The 15,514-nt window shown below is 48.7% G+C and overlaps 1 protein-coding gene across 1 annotated transcript in view; it reads left to right on the top strand.

Annotated features, from left to right (window-relative positions):
- Positions 1-15,174, top strand: part of LOC144955428 (uncharacterized) — a 30,883-nt gene extending 15,709 nt beyond the window's left edge. Inside the window, exons 5-10 of the mRNA XM_078885645.1 lie at positions 2,349-2,462; positions 3,723-3,823; positions 3,887-3,943; positions 4,816-4,876; positions 7,916-8,251; positions 14,609-15,174. Coding sequence (XP_078741771.1) covers positions 2,349-2,462; positions 3,723-3,823; positions 3,887-3,943; positions 4,816-4,876; positions 7,916-8,251; positions 14,609-15,174 — 1,235 coding nt within the window. The remainder of the gene's footprint in view (positions 1-2,348; positions 2,463-3,722; positions 3,824-3,886; positions 3,944-4,815; positions 4,877-7,915; positions 8,252-14,608) is intronic.
- The last annotated feature ends 340 nt before the right edge of the window (positions 15,175-15,514 follow it).

Genomic DNA, 15,514 nt, shown 5'->3' with positions numbered 1-15,514 from the left:
GCCAGCACCTGTGACAGGAGGTCATAGAAAGCGTCCGACTCATCGGCTTTGCCTGCATCCCTCCACAGATGTTCGTCTTCGGTGGGGGCATAAGTAACCACGACCACCACTCCTCGCCTCTGGTTGATGGGAAGGCGAGCCCAAAGTATCCTGGGGCTTACAGCTTCCCACACCTCACCGCCACGCTCCCACGCCCCCTTCATTCTTTTGTTCAGAAGAAGAGCCACACCCTGTTGTTTGGCAGTCTCCTGCCCCGAGTAGAGGACTGTCCACCCCTCATGGTGGCAGGAGCCAGAACCGGTCCACCGGACCTCCTGAATGCCACAGAGATCCAGGCGGTACCGGTCCAGCTCCCGACAGAGGAGTGGCAGCCTCTCCTCCGCAGTGAGCGTTCGAACATTCCACGTGGCCATCCGCAATGGTTTTTCGTTGTTTCTGGAGGAGCCCCGAGGGTTAAAATTCAATCTCCTGGCTCCGCCAAATGGGGTTTGGCCAGGAGACGTCATAAAAGCCTGACCCCCCGGGGCCTCCGGCACAAGCTTATTAATTACAGGTTTATGTTTACTTCGTAGTTTAGTGGTGGTTAATTGAAGGTGGAGGGGTTACCAGCCCCTCGCACCCGTCCAGAGCCCCCGTTTAGCCACTGTGGTGGCCACAGACGCCATGAGGGGAGAGGCCAATGGGCATTGGCCCTCCCCCCACAGCACTGCCCACGACAATGTTGCCCGTCCGGCACCGCGAGGAGGTAGGAGGTTGTTTTACCGGACTACACAGACACACACACAGACACACACACACACACACATAGACACACACACAGACACACACACAGACACACAAAAATACACACAGACACACACAGACACACACACAGACACAGACACATACAGACAGACACACACAAAGACACACACACAGACACACAGACACACACACACAGACACACAACAACAACAACAACCGCCATTCGCCACTAAGTGGCGGTGACGTCACCACGACGCTTGTGCCAGGCCATGTGCACCTTGAGGCCACGTGAAGTGTCGAACGCCCGCTGGCAGGAGGTCACGGGGCAGACCCATGTGCCACGGGTCGACTGACCGAGATGACCGAGATGACTGGCTGATGCACCACCTGTGCCCCCTACTGTACCAACTTGCTGTGCTTTAGCCACCCGGCGCTCCGCTCGTTGTTGTGAGCGTCGCTCCTCCGCCCTCCGTTGTTGTTGGAGGGCGACTGCCTCCAACTGCCCAGTAGCGTCCTTCACGAGCCTCCTCCACTGAGGCCGATCTTGACACCGCTGGTACCAGTCATCGGCAAGTCCACTCAGCTCTACGTCCTCCTGTACCACATCACTCCATCTCTTCTCTAGCCCGTGCCGCGCCCGTTTAGCCCCCTCGATCCGGCCGAACAAAAGCTGTTTAGGCATGCGGTGGCTGGGCATGCGGGCTACATGACCCAGCCAACGCAGCCTTGCCTGCCGGAGGAGCTCACTGATGGGACTTTGCCCAGATCTTTCAAGGACTTGTGAGCTCCTCACACAATCCAGCCTGGTTAAACCCAGGATGGATCGTAGGCAGGCCAGCCTAAATGTTTCCAACCGGCGAAGATGCTCCACTAGGGGGGTCCACGTTTCGCAAGCGTAGAGAAGGGAGGGAATGACCGTGGCCGAGAAAACCTGAAGCTTCGTGCGGAGCGACAGACCAGGTAGCTTCCACACAGCGTTACGCAACCGATGAAAAGATATTGCCGCTCGACTGATTCGGAGTGAGACCTCTGCTGATAAACTGGAGCCGGTCATAAGCACACTGCCCAGGTATGGGAAACTCTCCACTCTCTCCACAACTGCCCCATCACCAATTGGGAGTTGTGGGGGTGGAGTGTCCGATGGTACAAAATACACACACACACACAGACACACACACATACACACAGACACACACACACACCGACACACACAGACACACACAGTCACATACACAGAGACACACACACAAACACAGACACACACACAGACACACACACATAGACACACACACAGACACACACACAGACACACACACAGACACACACACAGACACACAAAAATACACACAGACACACACAGACACACACACACAGACACAGACACATACAGACAGACACACACAAAGACACACACACAGACACACAGACACACACACACAGACACACACACACAGACACACACACATACACACAGACACACACACACACCGACACACACCGACACACACACACACAGTCACATACACCGACACACACACACAGACACACACACACCGACACACACACACACACAGTCAACTCTGCGTGCATCTCTTTTCGAACAGGAGGAAGTGAGTCAGCCATCGTGTTGGCTGTGGTTCTGCCGCTGATTGGTGGAGTTTGCACCATCGGTGTCGCTGTGTTCGTGTACAAGAGGTGTACGGGAAGCTTCCCATGGAGTAAGTAGCTGCTGCCACTTGTATCAATCAGAATGTTGAACCAGCCTACAATAGATTATATCGTCCGTCCGTCCGATGTCCGATTAGGTGGAGCAACATCGCCCCCGACTGCAAACACTTGGCAGGACCCTACAAAAACCTTTAGACTCAGTGAGGCTTTCCTGGCTAAACAAGTGTAACATTCCCTTATAATTCCCTGAGATAGTTTTTAATTAAAACATTTAAATTCAAAATTAACTCACAGCGGCCTAAAGCCTACAGCTAGGCCTAAAGCCTAGAACTAGGCCTCAAACTCTCCCTTCGTATCGTACCCCCGCGTGTGTGAAAGGGAGTTAATGTTTAACAATGTTACATTCCCTCATGTTTTTTTTAAATAGAAACATTTACATTTAAAGCTTTTACATTAATAATTAAAACATTTAAATTAAAAATTAACTCACAGCGGCCTAAAGCCTACAGCTAGGCCTAAAGCCTAGAACTAGGCCTCAAACTCTCCCTTCGTATCGTACCCCCGCCATTTCATTTTATTATCGCCATTCATTTGTTCGTTCCTACCAGCCCACCCCGCAGGGACCTGTTTTACATGCTCCAAAAAGCAAAAAATAAATCCCGATGAATTTCGATTTAAAGCTTCTTTCGTGACTTGCAGCAGGGATTCATCTTCTTGGTTCTTTCGGTAAAGTCACGTAGAAGGGAAGTAATAAAATAATAAAAATAAAACATAATAAAATACAATTCTCACGACGTTTTGGCCACAACGCAAGCAGCCGTCCTCAGGTGGAGACCAGGTCTGTCGGGGAGACAGCGTCATTCACATCATCATCATCATCTTTTTTTTTCGATTTAAAGCTTCTTTCGTGACTGCAGCAGGGATTCATCTTCTTGGTTCTTTCGGTAAAGTCACGTAGAATGGAAATAATAAAATAATAAAAATAAAACATAATAAAATACAATTTTATTCTTAAATACGTAGAAGGGAAATAATAAAATAAAACAATAAAATAATACAATTCTCACGACGTTTCGGCCACAACGCAAGCAGCCGTCCTCAGGTGAAGAACGGGTCTGTCGAGAAGACAGCGTCTGAATGAAACACCACCAGGCTTGGCAGCGTATATTTAAGCTGCTGGGTTGGAGGGGGAAGAGCGCCTTGACAAAATAATTTGCATATCAACAGAGGACACATATACACATGTATTTGTTTCAAATTACGGATCATGCGTTAATCAGATTTTACCCACCTACCCACCCCTTCCCCAGCAAATGCAGTTCAGGTGACCAGATACAATGACAGGATTCAGCAGCGGGATATGGGACTGGGATCGTGGAAATGGGAGGAGGTGGCGATGGAGATGGTGGAGGTGGAGGAGGTGGAGATGGAGATGGAGGTGGAGGAGGTGGAGGAGGTGGAGGAGGAGATGGAGGTGGAGGAGGTGGTGGTGGATCAACCCAGAGAGGAACAAGAGCCTCCCGTCAACGGGGTGAGGATGATGTGCACCTCGCCTGGTACACAGGAGGTCGTGGGTTTGATCGCAGATTCTGTGAGATGTTAACTACCTCGCCTGGTACACAGGAGGTCGTGGGTTTGATCGCAGATTCTGTGAGATGTTAACTACCTCGCCTGGTACACAGGAGGTCGTGGGTTTGATCGCAGAACCTGTGAGATGTTAACTACCTCGCCTGGTACACAGGAGGTCGTGGGTTTGATCGCAGATTCTGTGAGATGTTGACTACCTCGCCTGGTACACAGGAGGTCGTGGGTTTGATCGCAGAACCTGTCAGATGTTAACTACCTCGCCTGGTACACAGGAGGTCGTGGGTTTGATCGCGGATCCTGTGAGATGTTGACTACCTCGCCTGGTACGCAGGAGGTCGTGGGTTTGATCGCGAATCCTGTGAGATGTTGACTACCTCGCCTGGTACACAGGAGGTCGTGGGTTTGATTGCGGAACCTGTGAGATGTTAACTACCTCGCCTGGTACGCAGGAGGTCGTGGGTTTGATCGCGGATTCTGTGAGATGTTAACTACCTCGCCTGGTACACAGGAGGTCGTGGGTTTGATCGCGAATCCTGTGAGATGTTGACTACCTCGCCTGGTACGCAGGAGGTCGTGGGTTTGATCGCGAATCCTGTGAGATGTTGACTACCTCTGTCTGGGGTGCCTGGGATCCTAGCACCTGGCACCAAGGAGCTTAACTGTCTGGGGTGCCAGAGCCCCCAGCAGCCCCTCCCCTCTCATGGCACTACACCTACACGCTGACTGAACGCTTTAAACCCTCTTGCTATGTCTCTCTCTGTATCGCTGTGTCTTTCTCTGTCTCTCTCTGTCTCTCTCTGTCTCTCTCTTGGTCAGGCCACTGGTGATGGCACCGGCATGCAGACATCTCCCAACAAGTACGACCGCGTGATCAAGGGTAAGCCATGCACGTGTGCGCATGCCAGAGAGAGAGAGAGCGAGCGTGCGAGGGGGAAACGCTGCATCCCGTAAAGAAAGGGCAGATCGCATGATCTGAGCTACTTCCTAGGCACCCACGGGCAATGCATGTACGGTGCATTGTACATGCCTGGCGAACCATTCATGGGGAAAATCGCTCCAAAAATACGAGGCAGGCAATGGGCCACGGGCCTCTGTCTCTCAAGCAACTGAGTAGCTTCAGACAGAGCCTTGAAGACGTGGGAAGAAAACAACAGGCCAGGGGACACGGGTTCTAAGTGGTTACAGCCAGAGGTCGCAAACGGGTTTTGATTCCTTACCCGGCTACCCGTACCCGGCCGTACCAGGGTCGCAATCGGGTACCCAATACCCGTACCCGGCCGGGTATCGGGTATTGGGTACGGGTATCGGGTACCTATATTTTTAGGTTTTTTCGGTAAAGTCACCAGGTAGGTAAAAAATTAGAATTAAAATTAATAAAAGTAAAAATAAATAAAAAAAGCTCACGACGTTTCGGAGGCAACACAAGCTTCCGTCTTCAGGTGGAACCGTCACAGCCACAGCCACGACAGCTGTATCACGTAAATGAGAGATTGCAAGAGCTACCACTCCGTATATATAATGGTTGAGGGAGGGGGGGGAAGGGCCAAGAACGGGACACTTTTTATTAATATGGTAAGGTGAGGATTAAGACCAAGAGTAGACTGCATAAGATGAGGCTTAAGACCAAGAATAGACTACATAACAAAAGGCTGAGCCTTTATTATGGAGAGGTGCGGTTTGTGACTAAGCCTGGCCTACATATCGGGTACCCGATTGCGACCTCTGGGATGAAGCCACGTTGCAGGCGCGGGTGGGTTGATTCTAGGAACTTGAATTGTGAGAAGAGACAAGACGTTGGGAAATGAGTGACAAACGGTGAGTCACCGGTGACTCACGGCCTACCCGTACCCGGCCGCACCAGGGTCTCAAACTCTCCCACTCACTCACTCACCCACCCACTAATTCAGCTACTCACTCACTCACCCACCCACTCACCCACGCACTCACCCACTCATGAACTCGCTCACTCACTCACTCACACACTCACTCACTCACTCACCCACCCACCCACTCACTCACTCACTCACCCACCCACTCACCCACGCACTCACCCACTCATGAACTCGCTCACTCACCCACTCACACACTCACTCACTCACTCACTCACACACTCACCCACCCACGCACTCACTCACTCACTCACCCACCCACGCACTCACTCACTCACCCACGCACCCACTCACCCACTCACGAACCCACTCACTCACTCACCCACTCACCCACCCACCCACTCACTCACTCACACACTCACACACTCACCCACGCACTCACTCACTCACTCACCCACGCACCCACTCACTCACCCACTCACGAACCCACTCACTCACTCACCCACTCACCCACCCACTCACTCACCCACTCACTCACTCACTCACTCACACACTCACACACTCACCCACCCACGCACTCACTCACTCACCCACGCACCCACTCACCCACTCACGAATTCACTCACTCACCCACCCACTCACCCACTCACCCACTCACGAACCCACTCACTCACTCACCCACCCACGCACTCACCCACCCACGCACTCACTCACTCACCCACGCACCCACTCACCCACTCACGAATTCACTCACCCACTCACTCACTCACCCACTCACTCACACACTCCACTCACCCACTCACCCACCCACTCACTCACCCACTCACTCACTCACTCACACACTCACCCACTCACCCACCCACGCACTCACTCACTCACCCACTCACTCACCCACTCACTCACTCACTCACACACTCACCCACTCACTCATCATACACTCACCCACTCACCCACTCACTCACACACTCACTACTCACTCACTCATTCACTCACCCATTCACTCACCACTCATTAAACACTCACTCAACACTCACTCACCCACTGCTCCATTTAACAACAGCCCTTGTCCCGATTTCCTACCAGGCACAGAGCTGGTGGATGTCCATGAGATTCTGAGTGGTGAGTGAGTGGTGAGTGAGTGAGTGGGTGGGTGAGTGAGTGGGTGAGTGAGTGAGTGTGTGGGTGAGTGTGTGGGCGAGTGTGTGAGTGGGTGAGTGGGTGAGTGAGTGGGTGAGTGAGTGGGTGAGTGAGTGGGTGAGTGAGTGGGTGAGTGTATGGTGGGTGAGTGAGTGGGTGAGTGAGTGGGTGAGTGTATGGTGAGTGAGTGGGTGAGTGTGTCGGTAGTGTGTGGGTTAGTGGGTGAGTGGGTGAGTGGGTGAGTGAGTGGTTTAATGAGTGAGTGAGTCAGTGTTTAATGAGTAAGCCAGCGAGTGTTTCATGAGTATTGAGTGACTGCTCCCTTTAACAACAGCCCTTGTCCCGAATTCCCACCAGGCACAGAGCTAGTGGAGGTCCATGAGATTCTGAGTGGTGAGTGAGTGGTGAGTGAGTGAGTGGGTGAGTGTGTGGGTGAGTGTGGGGGTGAGTGTGTAGGTGAGTAGGTGAGTGGGTGAGTGAGTGAGTAAGTGAGTGGTTTAATGAGTGGTGAGTGGGTGAGTGGGTGAGTGAGTGGGTGAGTGAGTGGGTGAGTGTGTGGGTGAGTGAGTGAGTGAGTGTGTGAGTAAGTGAGTGAGTGTGGGTGAGTGTTTAATGAGTGGTGAGTGGGTGAGTGAGTAAGTGAGTGGGTGTGTGAGTGCTTCGTGAGTGAGTGAGTGAGGAAGTGAGTGTGTGGGTGAGTGTGTGGGTGAGTGTGTGAGTGGGTGAGTGGGTGGGTGAGTGAGTGGGTGAGTGAGTGAGTGAGTGGGGAGTGAGTGGGTGAGTTAGTGTGTGGGTGAGTGAGTAGGTGAGTGTGTGAATGAGTGGGTGAGTGAGTGAATGAGTGTGTGAGTGAGTGGGTGAGTGAGCGAGTGCTTCATGAGTATTGAGTGACTGCTCCCTTTAACAACACGACCTCTCGCGTTGTCGCCCTTCTCCCGAATTCCCACCAGACACAGAGCTGGTGGAGGTCCATGAGATCCTTCGCAGGAACGCCCCGGTGGGAGATTACGTGAGAGTCATGAGGCTCGCCGGCTTGGAGGAGGTGGTCGTTGAAGAGTCGCGTCTCAACCATCCGCTCGAAGTGAGCGAGCAGAACTTCGCCATGATTAAGCGATGGCTGTCTTCGCGTGGCGAGCCCGGGGCGACCTACGGCGAGCTGATGAGAGCCATGCAGAGGGCCGGCTGCCATCGTGCGGCGACGGTAGTCGGGCAGATGTGTGACGAGCTCGTGTCTGGGGGTGAGGGGGGAGAGGGAGGTGAGGGAGGGAGGGAGGAGAGGGAGGGAGGTGAGAGGGAGGGAGGGAGGGAGGTGAGGGAGGAGAGGGAGGTGAGGGAGGGAGGAGAGGGAAGAGATGGAGGAGAGGTGAGGGAGGAAAGGGAGGGAGGGAGGTGAGGAGAGGGAGAGAGATTGAGGGAGGTGAGGGAGGAGAGGGGGAGGGAGGTGAGGGAGAGGGGAGGGAGGTGAGAGAGAGAGGTGAGGGAGGGAGGGAGGGAGGAGAGGGAGGGGAGGGAGGGAGGAGAGGGAGGGGAGGGAGGGTGGTGAGGAGATGGAGAGAGATTGAGGGAGGAGATGGAGGAAAGAGAGGGAGGACATGGAGGTGAGGGAGGAGATGGAGTAGAAGGATGAGAGGGAGGTGAGGTAGGGAGGGTGGTGAGGGAGGGAGGTGAGGGAGGGAGATGGAGGTGATGGAGTAGATGGAGTAGAAGGATGAGAGGGAGGTGAGGGAGGGAGGTGAGGGAGGGAGGTGAGGAGAGGGAAGAGATGGAGGAGAGGTGAGGGAGGGAGGAGAGGGGAGGGAGGTGAGAGAGAGAGGGAGGGATGAGAGGGAGGTGAGGGATGGAGATGGAGAGAGATTGAGGGAGGGGAGGGATGAGAGGGAGGTGAGGGAGGGAGGTGAGAGTGGCATCTACATCTACAGAACGTGACGAACCAGTGGCATCTACATCTGCAGAACATGAACCAGTGGCATCTACATCTGCAGAACGTGACGAACCAGTGGCATCTACATCTACAGAACGTGAACCAGTGGCATCTACATCTACAGAACGTGACGAACCAGTGGCATCTACATCTGCAGAACATGAACCAGTGACATCTACATCTGCAGAACGTGACGAACCAGTGGCATCTACATCTACAGAACGTGACGAACCAGTGGCATCTACATCTGCAGAACATGAACCAGTGACATCTACATCTACAGAACGTGAAGAACCAGTGGCATCTACATCTACAGAACGTGAACCAGTGACATCTACATCTACAGAACGTGACGAACCAGTGGCATCTACATCTGCAGAACGTGGAGAACCAGTGGCATCTACAGAAAGTGAATCAGTGGCATCTACAACTACAGAACGTGACGAACCAGTGGCATCTCCAGGAGATGATAAAACTTTAAAAAACATTCTCCGCGTTTCGTGTCGATGCCGTAACAACAAGTTTGGAATGGACGCGGGCAACGGTCAAACTTATTAACAAATCGACTTTCTGGAACAATGATCTCCACGCGTTTAATTGTAATTAGTAAGCTTTCTTCTTAGGTTTTTTCGGTAAAGTCACGTAGGTAAAACATCAAAATTAATGAAAATACAATAAAACAAAAAACAAAAATCACGACGTTTCGGAGGCAACACAAGTCTCCGTCATCAGGTTGTGTTGCCTCCGAAACGTCGTGATTTTTGTTTTTTATTTTATTTTATTTTCATTAATTTTGATGTTTTACCTACGTGACTTTACCGAAAAAACATAAGAAGATGATTCCTTGCAGTCACGAAAGCTTCAAATCTAGAATTAGTAAGCTTTGTTTAATGGATCGAGCAAGCCGTTTTGTGTGTATACATATCGTACTTTTCGATTTAAAGCTTTCGTGACTGCAGGGATTCATCTTCTTGGTTCTTTCGGTAAAGTCACGTAGAAGGGAAATAATACAATAATAAAAATAAACAATAAAATACAATTTTATTATAAAATACGTAGAAGGGAAATAATAAAATAATAAACATAAAACGTAATAAAATACAATTCTATTGTAAAATACGTAGAAGGAAAATAATAAAAAAAAAAAAAAATACAATTTTATTATAAAGTCGCGTAGAAGGGAAATAATAAAATAATAAAAATTAAACATAATAAAATACAATTTTATTTTAAAATACGTAGAAGGGAAATAATAAAAATAATAAAATAATAAAATAATAAACATTACACATTATTAAATAATAAAACATAATACAATTATAAAAAGAAAACATAATAAAAGTATAAAACATACTAAAATAATAAAAATAAAACAATAAAATACAATTCTCACGACGTTTTGGCCACAACGCAAGCAGCCGTCCTCAGGTGGAGAACAGGGCTGTCGGAAAGACAGCGTCTGAATGAGCACCACCAAGCTTGGCAGCGTATATACTTAAATAAATACTTAAATATACGCTGCCAAGCTTGGTGGTGTTCAGAAGAACAGGGCTGTCGGAAAGACAGCGTCTGAATGAGCACCACCAAGCTTGGCAGCGTATATACTTAAATAAATACTTTAATATACGCTGCCAAGCTTGGTGGTGTTCAGAAGAACAGGGCTGTCGGAAAGACAGCGTCTGAATGAGCACCACCAAGCTTGGCAGCGTATATACTTAAATATATACTTAAATATACGCTGCCAAGCTTTGTGGTGTTCAGAAGAACAGGTCTGTCGGAAAGACAGCGTCTGAATGAGCACCACCAAGCTTGGCAGCGTATATACTTAAATATATACTTGAATATACGCTGCCAAGCTTGGTGGTGTTCAGAAGAACAGGGCTGTCGGAGAGACAGCGTCTGAATGAGCACCACCAAGCTTGGCAGCGTATATACTTAAATATACGCTGCCAAGCTTGGTGGTGTTCAGAAGAACAGGTCTGTCGGAAAGACAGCGTCTGAATGAGCACCACCAAGCTTGGCAGCGTATATACTTAAATAAATACTTGAATATACGCTGCCAAGCTTGGTGGTGTTCAGAAGAACAGGTCTGTCGGAAAGACAGCGTCTGAATGAGCACCACCAGGCTTGGCAGCGTATATACTTAAATATACGCTGCCAAGCTTGGTGGTGTTCAGAAGAACAGGTCTGTCGGAAAGACAGCGTCTGAATGAGCACCACCAAGCTTGGCGGCGTATATACTTAAATATACGCTGCCAAGCTTGGTGGTGTTCAGAAGAACAGGTCTGTCGGAAAGACAGCGTCTGAATGAGCACCACCAAGCTTGGCAGCGTATATACTTAAATATATACTTAAATATACGCTGCCAAGCTTGGTGGTGTTCAGAAGAACAGGGCTGTCGGAAAGACAGCGTCTGAATGAGCACCACCAAGCTTGGCAGCGTATATACTTAAATAAATACTTGAATATACGCTGCCAAGCTTGGTGGTGTTCAGAAGAACAGGGCTGTCGGAGAGACAGCGTCTGAATGAGCACCACCATGCTTGGCAGCGTATATACTTAAATAAATACTTAAATATACGCTGCCAAGCTTGGTGGTGTTCAGAAGAACAGGGCTGTTGGAAAGACAGCGTCTGAATGAGCACCACCAAGCTTGGCAGCGTATATACTTAAATAAATACTTGAATATACGCTGCCAAGCTTGGTGGTGTTCAGAAGAACAGGGCTGTCGGAGAGACAGCGTCTGAATGAGCACCACCAAGCTTGGCAGCGTATATACTTAAATAAATACTTAAATATACGCTGCCAAGCTTGGTGGTGTTCAGAAGAACAGGGCTGTTGGAAAGACAGCGTCTGAATGAGCACCACCAAGCTTGGCAGCGTATATACTTAAATAAATACTTGAATATACGCTGCCAAGCTTGGTGGTGTTCAGAAGAACAGGGCTGTCGGAAAGACAGCGTCTGAATGAGCACCACCAAGCTTGGCAGCGTATATACTTAAATAAATACTTAAATATACGCTGCCAAGCTTGGTGGTGTTCAGAAGAACAGGGCTGTCGGAAAGACAGCGTCTGAATGAGCACCACCAAGCTTGGCAGCGTATATACTTAAATAAATACTTAAATATACGCTGCCAAACCTGGTGGTGCTCATTCAGAATCTGTCTCCCCGACAGACCTGTTCTTCACCTGAGGACGGCTGCTTGCGTTGTGGCCGAAACGTCGTGAGAATTGTATTTTATTATGTTTTATTTTTATTATTTGATTATTTCCCTTCTACGTATTTTATAATAAAATTGTATTTTATTATGTTTTATTTTTATTATTTTATTATGTTTTATTATTTTAGAATGTTTTATTATTTAATAATGTTTAATTGTTATTATTTTATTATTTCCCTTCTACGTATTTTATAATAAAATTGTATTTTATTATGTTTTATTTTCATTATTTTATTATTTTCCTTCTACGTGACTTTACCGAAAGAACCAAGAAGACGAAAAAGCTTTGTTTAATGGATCGAGCAAGCTTGTTTTGTGTGTGTATATATCCTACGTTTTTTAAAATCCTTTATATTAAGTTCGCTTGCTTGCTTACGACCGTGCAAATCTTTCGGTCGTTTTTTAACCCACTTCCCGTGATCCAATCGAGCTGACATTGTCCACACAGACTCGTTGTGCGTGACAATTTATTTTCGTGAAAATTTTTTCCATAACTTTACACTGTTTAGGGAATTTTTTTTAAAAATGAAATTACCAATTGCTTAATGGTGGCAGGCAATCATCTGACCCATAGGTGGCAGCCATCTCAAGCCAGAGGACGAGAGGACTCTAGCCGCCACGCATATAAAGGATTTATAGTGAAACACTTTGTTTTAAAGGGTTAATTTTTTTAAATCCTTTATATTAAGTTCGCTTGCTTGCTTGCTTGCTTACGACCGTGCAAATCTTTCGGTCGTTTTTTAACCCACTTCCCGTGATCCAATCGAGCTGACATTTTCCACACAGACTCGTTGTGCGTGACAATTGATTTTCGTGAAAATTTTTTCCGTAACTTTACACTGTTTAGGGAATTTTTTTTAAAAATGAAATTACCAATTGCTTAATGGTGGCAGGCAATCATCTGACCCATAGGTGGCAGCCATCTCAAGCCAGAGGACGAGAGGACTCTAGCCGCCACGCATATAAAGGATTTATAGTGAAAAACTTTGTTTTAAAGGGTTAATTTTTTTAAATCCTTTATATTAAGTTCACTTGCTTGCTTGCTCGCTTACGACCGTGCAAATCTTTCGGTCGTTTTTTAACCCACTTCCCGTGATCCAATCGAGCTGACATTTCGCACACAGACTCGTTGTGCGTGACAATTAATTTTCGTGAAAAAAAACTTCCAAAATTTTACACTTTTGAGGACAAAAATAACTTATATTAAATTACCAATTGCTTAATGGTGGCAGACAATCATGTGACCCATAGGTGGCAGCCATCTCAAGCCAGAGGACCAGAGGACTCTAGCCGCCACGCATATAAAGGATTTAGAGTGAAACACTTTGTTTTTAAGGGTCATACTTGTGTGGTGTTTGGTTTTGCACGTATACACAGGTACAGGCAGTCCTCTACGTACGATGGAGATGCGTTACAAACGACGATTGCCTCCGCTTACCCCAGGAGTCTTAAAGAATGTTGATGATTTAGCAAAACAGCAGTTTACAGTAGCGTGCTGTGTAAACTATATAATGTATTTATTAAGAACAATATTGTATTGCAACAGAAAAATGTTAAGTAAAAAAAAACAAGGTCAATTCGTAGCCTACCTATATGAACTGCAATTTAATCGAAACGTCGTGAGAATTGTATTTTATAATGTTTTTTAAAATTATTTTATAATGTTTGATTTTTATTATTTTATTATTTCCCTTCTACGTGACTTTAATGCACGGATGAGAACTCAAACGATATGAATTGCTTCCTGCGCGGATTTATTAAAACGTTCTAATTGAAAATAGAACGATCAGATCAGAGAAGAATTTGTTACGTTAAAGAAATAAAGTTGTTATTATAATTATAAAAAAATTAAAAATAAAAACAATTCCAACAAGAAAGCGATGAGACTTTTATAATCGAAACAAAAAAATTGCAGCCTTTGCCAATCGCATCGTTCCAAATTGAGATTTCGATTTGAAATCGATTCATCGTTCAACACCGGAGTTGTCAGTTGGCGCCATTTGGAGTGACGTCATCCGCTAATTTTTATGAATGGGGGAGGGTCCATTGGAGTGACGTCATCCACTAATTTTTATGAATGGGGGAGGGTCCATTGGAGTGACGTCATCCACTAATTTTTATGAATGGGGGGGTCCATTGGAGTGACGTCATCCACTAACTTTTTATGAATGGGGGGGTCCATTGGAGTGACGTCATCCGCTCATTTTTATGAATGGGGGGGGTCCATTGGAGTGACGTCATCCGCTAATTTTTATGAATGGGGGGGGGTCTATTGGAGTGACGTCATCCGCTAATTTTTATGAATGGGGGGGGGGGGTCCGTTGGAGTGACGTCATCCGCTAATTTTTATGAATGGGGGGGGGTCCGTTGGAGTGACGTCACCTGCTCATGAATATTGATGAGGGGGCGTGGGTCCATGTGGAGTGACGTCACGAGATTCCTGGGTGATTATAACAGTAGGTTTCGCGGGTGCCGCGAGTGGGCGTGGCTCTGTCGGTAGTGGGCGTGGCTCTGGAGAGAGTGGGCGTGGCGTTAAAGCGAGTGGGCGTGGCTCTGTCGGTAGTGGGCGTGGCGCTGTCGGTAGTGGGCGTGGCTCTGGAGAGAGTGGGCGTGGCGTTAAAGCGAGTGGGCGTGGCGCTGTCGGTAGTGGGCGTGGCTCTGGAGAGAGTGGGCGTGGCGTTAAAGCGAGTGGGCGTGGCGCTGTCGGTAGTGGGCGTGGCTCTGGAGATAGTGGCCGTGGCGCTGTCGGTAGTGGGCGTGGCGCTGTCGGTAGTGGGCGTGGCTCTGGAGAGAGTGGGCGTGGCGTTAAAGCGAGTGGGCGTGGCGCTGTCGGTAGTGGGCGTGGCTCTGGAGAGAGTGGGCGTGGCGTTAAAGCGAGTGGGCGTGGCGCTGTCGGTAGTGGGCGTGGCTATGGAGAGAGTGGGCGTGGCGCTGTCGGTAGTGGGCGTGGCTCTGTCGAGAGTGGGCGTGGCCATGCGACAATCAGGGAGTCGTCGCCTTATTGGTCGACGCGGTCGATGGGGCGGAGCCAAGTTGTTGGGAGGCGTGGCCTTGCTATGTAAATGAGGGGGGGTCGACATCCTGCGCCTCCTTTTGGTAGTAAGTGGGCGTGGCCTGTGAGCGAATAGGCGGGGCTAATCGACTAAGTTGATCCAGAGCCTCTGATTGGTCAGCGTGGCTGATGGGCGTGGCTAGGTGAAAGGGGAGGGGGGAGGGGTGACCAGCATCAATCTCTAGCCTCTGATTGGTCAGCGTGGCTGATGGGCGTGGCTAGATGAAAGGTGGGAGGGGGGAGGGGTGACCAGCATCAATCTCTAGCCTCTGATTGGTCAGCGTGGCTGATGGGCGTGGCTAGATGAAAGGGGAGGGGGGAGGGGTGACCAGCATCAATCTCTAGCCTCTGATT

The sequence above is a fragment of the Lampetra fluviatilis genome, unplaced genomic scaffold (genome assembly GCF_964198595.1).
Source record: "Lampetra fluviatilis unplaced genomic scaffold, kcLamFluv1.1 SCAFFOLD_652, whole genome shotgun sequence".
Taxonomy (NCBI): domain Eukaryota; kingdom Metazoa; phylum Chordata; class Hyperoartia; order Petromyzontiformes; family Petromyzontidae; genus Lampetra; species Lampetra fluviatilis.
This window is presented reverse-complemented; position numbering and strand designations above follow the sequence as displayed.